Genomic DNA, 10417 nt, shown 5'->3' with positions numbered 1-10417 from the left:
AAAGTAAGGTTATTTTCATCAATAAGCATCTTTTTTTTTTTTTAAATTATCTTACTGGAATTTTCAACCTAATAATCCAAAGATCAAACAAGAACCTAACGAGATGCAATAAAAAAAAAAACTAAATAGTCATGTCCTCTAAAGAAATGTAAAAAGAAAAAAAAAATACTAGTCCAATATTAAATATTATGATCTGGCAAGTAAGGGATGTTTTTATTTATATTATATGGGTTTTTGAACTTAAAAACTTGTTAATATATATAATTAAGATATATTAAAAAATATATTGAAAATTAACATAAGGAAGTTAAGTGGTTTCTAAGACACCAAACATCAATGTCTGATCATTTTCCATTTTCTTTTTAATTTCGATATTGTATGAAATAATATTTTTTTTTTTTGATTTTTTTTTAAGAGGTAACTTATTTCATTAAGAATAAAAAAAACAGCCATAACCTTAATTTTAACTTAGAGCAGTGTTTGAGAATAAACTCGTACTTTTTTATATATTTTAAAATATTATTTTATTTAAATTAATATTTATAAATAAAAAATAAAAATAAAAAAAATAATCGTTTTTTTAAACTCTGTGTTTCCAACCCAAGTAGTTGCCTACATAGGCTAATTACTTCAATTTTTTTTAAAGATAAAAAAACAATTATATCATTAAATGTTTAAAATTATATTTATAGATAGTTCCACTAAATTTGTGAGGATTTCGAATTGAAAAATAGTGAATTTCGTTTGAAATTGACACCATTTTCGTTTTGCACTTGCTGTCAGAAAAGAAACCAGAGATTCTCTCCTCATACCATTTATCATATCTCTCTGTCTAATTCTCATCGCAAAGTTCCAAATTACTGGTAACTTAATTACCTCGCTTTCCACAAAACCTCAAACTGAGTTTCTCTCTAATGGTTCCATGTTCTATCGTTTTCTTTAACCAAAAAGAAAGAAAGAAAGATCATGGCTAAAAGGGATCTGGTGTTTTAATGATTGAAACGGGTCACTTGCTTCTTTCTTTCAGGTGAACGAATCTTTTTCATGTTCCCTTTTATTGCCCTGTCCTGTCCTCCATTGCCTTGCCTCTTCATTCATTCATTCAATAATTATCTAAGGGTAGTAGTTTTCTGTTTGAATTCATCATCATGTTCTGATCATGACTAAGCCTTTTAATCCCCGAATACTCAAGGATTCAAATGGTGGTTGTGACCATCTTCGAAACCATGTTCATTTGACTAATTGTATTCATTTGAAGAATCATATGCATAAACAAAGTCCATCTGATAGGTCTTTAATTAGACGAGAACTTGTTCTACTTCAGAGATCAAGATCTCTTAGAGATCCTTCCACTAGTCCTCCTCATCCTTCTTGGCATCATTCCCCTTTTGGGTTTGATTCTATACCTGTTAATGCTAGGCGTTCTTATGAAACCAAACAACATGATTTCGTTTTCGAGTCCATTTCAGCTAAATCTGTTGCTGCTGCTGATGATGATGATAATGAACCTGAAATCATCTTTCCTGGTCCAAAGAGAGTGAAATCCAGGAATAGAAGAATTAGAGACGACTACCCAGATTTCTCATCTCCAAACGAGGAGGAGGAGGAAGAAGAGGATAATGTGAAGAGAGGTCCAAGAAATGGGTGTGGAATACCATGGAATTGGTCGAGAATTCATGACAGGGGAAAAACATTTCTTGACATGGCTGGAAAGAGTTTATCTTGTGGGTTATCAGATTCAAAATCCAAAAGAAATGATCCTGTTAATCTTCTTAGGATGATGTCTGATAACCCTAGTTCATCATCTATCAAATCTAAAGTAGGAGAAGCAGCAACGCCTCTTCTAGTTCAAAATTGGGTTCATGATTACTCCGGCGAGTTGGGTTTATTCGTTGACAGTCTTTTGAAAAGTTCTGAAAGTGATCTTGATAATTCATCAACATCAGAACCCAGATATGGAAACCATCAAAAACATCATAAATTCAAAACCCATCAGAATCTAACTCAGAAATACTCCCCTAGAACATTCCAAAATCTCATCGGTCAGAACTTAGCAGTTCAAGCTCTTTCAAACGCAATCACTAAAAGGAAAGTCGGGTTTCTTTACGTCTTCCACGGTCCCCACGGCACAGGAAAAACATCAACCGCTCGTATATTCGCTCGGGCTTTAAACTGTCAGTCCCAAACAAAACCATGCGGAGTCTGCGATTCTTGCGTTTCCTATGATATGGGAAAGAATCGCGACATTACTGAAGTGGGTCCGGTCAGTCGTTTCGATTTCGATACAGTTATCGATCAACTCGACAGTAGTGTTGTTTCTCGATCAAAGTACAAAGTTTTGATTTTCGATGATTGCGATAGTATGTCTGCTTATTGTTGGAGTGTTGTATCTAAGCTCGTTGATCGGGCGCATACTAGGCGATTGGTGTTTATCCTCGTTTGTTCGAGTCTTGATGTTTTACCTCATGCGATTGTTTCTAGATGCCAGAAGTTTTACTTTCCAAAGATTAAGGATTCGGATATTGTCTATGCTTTGCAATGGATTTCGGATAAAGAAGATTTGGATATCGAGAGGGATGCGATTAAATTGATCGCTTCGGGATCGGATGGATCGCTTAGAGATGCTGAGATGACGCTTGATCAATTGAGTTTGCTTGGTGAGAAGATCTCTGTTACATTAGTTCAGGATCTGGTAATTTCTATTCTTAAATCTATCTTGTTTTTTAATCTTATATTTAAAAAAGGTGACGGGATGAAACATGTTTTTTTGATAAAGATCCATGTCATTAACATGTTTTTGTTTAAAGCTTAGAAGACTATAATCGCGATTTATTACAGATTGGACTGATCTCGGACGAGAAGTTAGTAGATCTACTTGATTTAGCATTGTCGGCCGACACCACAACCAACACTGTCAAGAAACTGAGGGAGATTATGGAAACTGGTGTTGAACCGTTGGCATTAATGTCACAACTTGCTACACTTATAACCGATATTCTTGCTGGCGGTTATGATATTATTGTTAAAGATAAGGCGAGACGAAACTTCTTTTGCCAGCAAACCCGTAAGCGAAAAAGGAAAAGTAATTGAATTTTAGTTTGTCAATGTTAGAATATATAACTAACATTAGATTTTGTTTTCATCTAGTGTTAAAGGATGATATGGAGAGACTTCGTCGAGCTCTCAAGACATTATCGGAGGCAGAAAAGCAGTTGAGGAGGGTATCGAACGATAGATTGACATGGCTAACGGCTGCACTTCTACAACTTGCTCCAGATCAACAAGACTATATGATTCCTCCAAGAAAAAGTGATGAAATACAACCACAAAAGATAAAAGAAGGTGGTTCGAATGGAAGAAGACGTCGTTCTGCTTCTGATTCGGCTGCTCGAAAACAGTTATCTGATATGGTAATGGAAAATAGAGAAATTGAAGAGATTTGGGTAAAAGTTCTTGACAGGATCCAAATTAATAGTTTAAAAGTATTTATGTACCAAGAAGGAAAACTGGTGTCTTTCAGCTTTGATGCAGGTTGGTATATGTATATATACACAATTATTTGAAAATTTGTCACAAAGTTACAATTTAAAATGACAAAACTTCGGTTTGATTGAGTTATTCTTTTGTGCAGCTGCCCCGAGTGTGGAATTGATGTTCAATTCACAGATTGCGAAAGCAAAGGCGGAGAAGTACAGATCATACATCTTGCAAACTTTTGAATATGTTCTTAACACTCAAGTTGTTTTACAAATCAGTTGTTGTCAGTTACCACCAAAAGAAGAAGCTTCATCACAAAGAAGTATGAACAAAGAGAAGGATGGTTTATTATTAACTCAAGGGTCATCTAGATCTAGTTCACATGGAAAGACAAGAAGCGAGATTGTTGAAATAGGTTCTGAAAGCGAACCGAATGATGTGAAGTTGAAGGAAGGAAATCAGAGCCAGAGCATTGTTAGAAGCAGAGTATCACTAGCACATGTACTTCAGCAAGACGAAGGAGGAGGATCTAGACAGGTTAACAATTGTTGGTCAAAACGAAAGGCAGTTTCTATCGCGGAAAAGCTTGAACAACAGAATATGTAATGTTTTGTTTTTGGATTATCGAACAATTCTAACAAGTCGTGTGACTATATAACACGTTCAAAACTCGTGCAGGAAACTTGAACCGAGATCAAGAAGCTTGCTTTGCTGGAAGGAATCGGGTGTAACTCGTCGAAAGGTAATCTTTTGTGAGTTAAGATATTCCATTTATTTTGAATTGGTTGTTCTTGAGAATGATGTTTGTTTATTGTTTGGATAGTTTTCGGGGATTAGGATAAGAAGGAAACAATCACAGACGTTGATGAGATTCGTTTCGTGTGGAAAGTGCTTCGCTGAGAATTCCCCTAAGGTAAAACGAGAAATCGTAGTCTATAGTTCTCGAGATTAATTGATTGATTGAATATTGAATGTATACTCAATTTCATAATAATTGAACTAACTAGTTTTTAGCTTCTTTTTAAAATGAATAACATTGCATTTGTCACATGGAACCACCTTATTTATTTTTTCATATTCTTTGATTGAATTCATGCTTTTTGATGAGATTCGTTTCGTGTGGAAAGTGTTTCGCTGAGAATGAGAATTCTCCTAAGGTTAAACGAGAAATCATAGTCTATAGTTCTCGAGATTAATTATATAGTTCTCGAGATTAATTAATTGATTGAATATTAAATGTATACTCAATTTCATAATAATTGAACTAACTAGTTTTTAACTTCTTTTTTAAATGAATAACATTGCATTTGTCACATGGAACCACCTTATTTTTTTTTATCATATTCTTTGATTGAATTCATGTTTTTTGATGCAGGGTGCATAATTACATCAATATAACTAAAATTAACAAATAAAAAATCAAAATATGCCATTTTATTTATTTATTTAATATATATATATATATATTTTAATAAGAATCAAATTTGATATGTTTAATTTATTAGACAAAGACACTGCTTGTTTAAACTTATCTTATTGAGTTATTGTTAAAAAGTTTCAAAATAAAAAATAAAGATTTTTTATTAATTATTATAATATGATAGTTAAGAGTTCTATTTCACAATAAAAAAATATTATTTAAATTCAAACTAATTATATGAAGGAGGAGAGAATATGCTAAGAAGTAACAAGGTAAAGTACATATAATTTTTTATAAATTTAAATGTTGGAGTTAGTGGATGTACGGTAATAAACATTATTTATTGTATGAAAATATATTTCTTTTTCTTTTCTTAATTACTTTTTCATATATCTAATAATAAAAATACATTTTATTTAAATATATTATCAAGAAGAATATCTTTTCAACCATCTTTTATTAATATATTATTATATTCATTAACTATATCAATTCTTTTATTAAATAAATAAATTTAAAATAAATCAATACACCCAATACATAGAAATTGGATATAAATAAATAAAAAATAAAGAAATTTAGATGGGTATTTATTAGACTTTGACTAAACTTCTAATTTCAAACTTATTGATGACGATTGACTGAAGAAAGAAAAAACGTGAATATTGGTTGTTTTTTCTGTATGAAAGAAGGAAATTTCCAAGTAATTGAGTCATGTTTGGCTACTTATCAACTTGTCAGTTTTGAGTTTTTTAAGATTAATGGAATTTTCATAATATTAAATTAAATTTGGAGAAATTAAATATTAAAGCTATTAAGGCCTTGTTCAGATTGGGGTTATTGTAATAACTTAGAGGGAAAAATGAATACTGATTAGTAATGATTTTGAGGAGATGAGAATATTTTTGATAAAATTACTTAAAGGTATTGATATATAATAATAAAATAATAAACAGCAATTTAAAATAGAAAATTTAAAATAGAAGGTATTTTAGTATTTTGGGTAATGATTTGAGTGATGTGATTGATGAAGAGGAAGTGAAAAGATATTTGAATGAGTTGGGTTATTTAAATAACTCCAACCGAACAAAGCCTAAGTTTATAAAATAATACATTACTTGTATAAAAATTATTTTTAAGAAAATTAATTATATTAATCTTAAATAATTTAATTTTCAATTTTAGGCTTCATTTTTTAAATAAAAATTTCCTCTTAAAACTCAAAACAATTATACATTACAAACATAAACTATCAAAAAAAAAAATTGATTTTTTTTTATATTATTTTTTTTTATTTCTTTAGAACGTCGAGTTTCGAATATTTTTCGAAGTGTGACTAATTTATCAAGGTTAAACACATAGTCCGCAAACACTTAACAATTAAGTTAGGCGTAGAACTTACCGGACGAACTCAAACTCGAACTCATAACCTTACCAGGGTATATCTCTCTTATTTAGAAGTAAAGATATTTCTTCTTTATTCTTTAATATATTCACTTTAGTTTGGTCAAGCCTAAGGTCTACTAGTTCAATGTTTGATTCAGTTAGTTAGACTAATTCTAAAAGAAATTTGAAGTTGCATTGTGATACCAAACTTTATTTTCATTGACACTTTACCTCATACATATATTTAACTAAAAAATATAAAAAAAAATTAAAAACACTTTTAATAATAATAAAAACACTTTTTTTAATCTCTTATATAATACTTTTGTTAATTGAATTATTGTAAAAGATTTATAATTTATATAATAATATAAACTATGATTCTATAAAGAGAAATAAAAGCATAGAGTTATTTATAGTTTTCAATATTAACTTGTAATTGGGGGCAATTACATAAAAAAAATATATTTAATATTTGATATGAATCTAAATGAGATTATACTAGTCATATTTATATTTATATAAATTATAAATTAGTTAAAAAATTATAATTTTAATATGTACCAAGTTTATAAATTATTTGGATCTTACATTAATATATTGAATTTATAATTATTTGGTATGTTTATTTTATATAGATCAGTGGAGTGAATAATTCATTTACTATTTAAATATTGTAAGTAAACTAGCTTATAAAATTTTCCATTTCTACTTGAATTTATATATAAACCCTAGTGAATTCAATTTTACATTTAAAAAAATATAAATTCTTTTATTAATAAAATAATACTAAAATAATAATAAAATTTTCTATCATCTCATTAATTATCATTTTTTAATCTAGTCAAAATATCAAAACATTTTTTATTTTAAAACATTAACTATAATAATATTTTGATAATTATTTAAATAAATTATTTATAAATAATTCTTATATCAAACAAAGCTCAAAACAAAACACTGAACAAATTTGTCAAAGTCTAGCCTGTTACACAGTTTGAGTGGACCATATTTAGTCAAAGTAAAATAGTGATGTATTCCTATTATTTAATTAATTAATTAAAACTCTAATAAAATAATAAATAGACGTGTCTGAAAGCCTTTTTCTAGTCAAACATATTAAATAAATAGTAAAGGGTTAGTTTGATTTTAAACTTATTAATATAGTGTGTTTAATAAAATTAATAAAATCAATCACATTTATAATATTTATTTATTTTTAAATAGAAATAAATTTAGAGATACGATTGAGAGAGTGAGGGAGAGAAATAAATTTATGATGTGGCGCAATTTTGATTAACCAAAATTTTCTTTTCTTACATTTTATTATTTTTTTCTTAGTGACACATCATTCCTTTTCTCAAATTCTTTTCCCTATCACTTCTCGTAAACTTAATATATTTGTTATTTTAAAAATATTAATCATTAATATATTAATTAAAAAACTTAAAATCAAGTTGGGTATAATCAAACTAGGCAAGAGAAACGTCATTTTCAAGAGAGAGAAAAGAGTTGGTTTCAGTTTCAGTTTTAGTTTTACTCTCTCTCTATATTTCTGTTAGGTCAAGTCTTTTCTCTCTTTCTAAACGCGTTTATTCAATATTCATCCAGATTTCGATAGATTTGATTTCAGATATAAACAAACGATTTCTCAATCGAGATCATCTGCATTTTCGATTGTTAACAATGGCGTCGGCCACGATTATATCGTCTCTCCGTCGAACGAGGTCACCGACGATGGAAGCGTTCTTAGCGCCGGTGGATCTAACTCATCTGACCGGCATTTCTCTATTAGAAACGCTTCTTGCGATTTCATACGGTATTCAAGCGACGTTTTCTCTTAATAAGAAGCTTTCATTTCAACGAATGAATTCGCGTTCATTGATTCGGAAACTGGAGGTGTTCATAATACTATTGGAGTTTCTTCGAGATTCTAGATCGAGTTTACCTCCATCCGCGATTCTCTGTTTTACGGAGCTTTATATGATGCTTTATAGATCTAAAATGCTTCTGGATTACTGCTTTCATTCAAGTAAGTTATGGCTTCTGTTACAGAATCATTCTATTTCGAGTCATTTTCATGATCTTAATCAGGAGATTTCTACTCTTTTGGATGTTCTTCCATTGGATGAACTTAATTTAACTGAGGATGTTAGAGAACAAGTTGAATTGTTGCGGAAACAGGCTAGAAGGTCGAAATTGTTAATTGATAAACATGATGAAACGTTAAGATTGAAATTGTTTTCGTTCCTGGATGAATTCGAGAATGACAGGATTCCATTACCTGTTGAATTACAATCGTTTTTCGTTGAAAAGCTAGGGTTTATACGTCCGAAACATTTCATTTATGAGATTGAGTTTCTGGAAGAACAAATTGTTAATTATGAAGGAGATATCGAACCAACTGTATCAGTTCTATACGGATTTGTTTCATTGATTCGATATTCTCGTTTCATGTTATTCGGATTTGAGGAAGATGAAGATGAAGAAATCAATTCTAAAAAGCCTAAGAAAAGTCTGATTACTCAAGGAATTGCGGAAACGTTCTTCTCTTCTCCAAAGGATTTCTTCTGCCCGATCTCATTGGAGATGATGAGAGATCCTGTGATAATATCAACAGGTCAAACATACGATCGATCTTCTATATCAAGATGGTTTGATGAAAATCATACTACATGTCCAAAGACAGGGCAAATTCTTATTCACAACAAACTCGTGGCTAATCATGCTCTTAGAAATCTAATCAGCCAATGGTGCATTGCTCACGAAATCTTCTACGACTGTTCTTCGTTATCTAATCAGATTCAAACCTTATCGCCATTTTCATCAAGTAATGCATCAGTTAAAGCTAATAAAGCTACTACAGGTATTCTTATCCATGAACTAGCAGAAGGATCCGAATCGTCTAAAACCATAGCAGTAAGAGAAATTCGATTAATCGCGAAAACATGCAGACAGAATCGCGTCTACATTGCAGAATCCGGGGCCATCCCTTATCTTAAATCGTTGCTATCGTCACCAAATCCCGTGGCGCAGGAGAATTCCGTCACAGCCCTTCTAAACCTGTCTATACACGAGAAGAACAAGAAGTTGATTATGGAAGAATGTTGCTTAGGTCCTATTATTAATGTTTTGAGATTCGGTCACACGACTGAAGCTAGGGAGAACGCTGCCACCACGTTGTTTAGTCTATCCGCTGTTCATCATTTCAAGAAGATGATAACGGAAGAGGACGGGGCTGTGGAAGCTCTGTGTCGGCTTATGAGATATGGAACACCAAGAGGAAAGAAGGATGCGGTTACTGCATTGTTCAATCTGTCTACTCATAACGATAACTACAAGAAACTGGTTGAATATGGGGCGGTGGCGGCGTTGGTGGAAGCTCTAGAGGTTGATGGAATCGCGGAGGAAGCGGCGGGGGCGTTGGCTTTGATAGTGAGGGTGCCGGTGGGGGCGGAGGCGATTGGGAATGCGGAGAGGGGTGTTTCGGGGCTGATGGATTTGATGCGAAGGGGGAGTTCGAAAGGGAAAGAAAATGCGGTGGCGGCACTGCTGGAGTTGTGTCGGACGGGAGGGTCGGCGGGGGCGGCGGAGAGGGTAATGAGGGCGCCGGCGTTGGCGAATTCACTTCAGAAATTGATGTATACGGGGACGAAACGGGCGAGGAGGAAGGCGACTTCACTTGCTAGGATTTTTCAGAAGTGTGAGTATGCGATGTCGTTTCGATACTATGGTGGTAATAGTAGAGAGTCTTCTTCTGGATTTGGTGGTGGTATGTTAAGTTCTGTTGTTGCTGTTGTTCCAGTTTTATGATATTTAATAAGTATTACCAAGATTTTTGGTGTAAAAAATAAAGAATTCTTTTATTGGTATATCAATTGGGAGATAACAAGCCATCACAAAGTTAAATTCGTGATTTTATTTTCGTTATAACTTTGTTACTCATCTTTTTCTTTTCGTAATAAAATTTGTGTTATTATGTTAAAAACTATACACAGACCTGAATACTATTCAAATTTTTAAAGACATCTATGAAATTTCTTCACCCAAGTTCTTGTATGTTTTTTCTTGTTAAAATCAAAGTAAAATTATCAAATGAGTCAACAAAAAAATTTAACTATTTTTTTTTTAATT

At 31.6% G+C, this 10417-nt stretch overlaps 2 protein-coding genes across 2 annotated transcripts; both read left to right on the top strand.

Annotated features, from left to right (window-relative positions):
- Positions 1–851: 851 nt before the first annotated feature.
- LOC124911100 (protein STICHEL-like 3) lies at positions 852–4527 on the top strand. Its single transcript, XM_047451543.1, has 6 exons — positions 852–2692; positions 2839–3064; positions 3148–3531; positions 3632–4079; positions 4156–4219; positions 4301–4527. Exons 1-6 carry the CDS (start codon positions 1160–1162, stop codon positions 4427–4429), a joined length of 2784 nt encoding a protein of 927 aa, XP_047307499.1. The 5' UTR covers positions 852–1159; the 3' UTR covers positions 4430–4527.
- A 3330-nt stretch (positions 4528–7857) lies between these two features.
- LOC124913426 (U-box domain-containing protein 17-like) lies at positions 7858–10182 on the top strand. Its single transcript, XM_047454010.1, has one exon. The coding sequence runs from the start codon at positions 7970–7972 to the stop codon at positions 10094–10096; it is 2127 nt and encodes a 708-aa protein (XP_047309966.1). The 5' UTR covers positions 7858–7969; the 3' UTR covers positions 10097–10182.
- Positions 10183–10417: the final 235 nt, after the last annotated feature.

This window comes from Impatiens glandulifera, chromosome 8, assembly GCF_907164915.1.
Source record: "Impatiens glandulifera chromosome 8, dImpGla2.1, whole genome shotgun sequence".
Classification (NCBI taxonomy): domain Eukaryota; kingdom Viridiplantae; phylum Streptophyta; class Magnoliopsida; order Ericales; family Balsaminaceae; genus Impatiens; species Impatiens glandulifera.
Note: the sequence above shows the minus strand (reverse complement) of the source record. Positions and strands in the feature narration are given on the sequence as shown.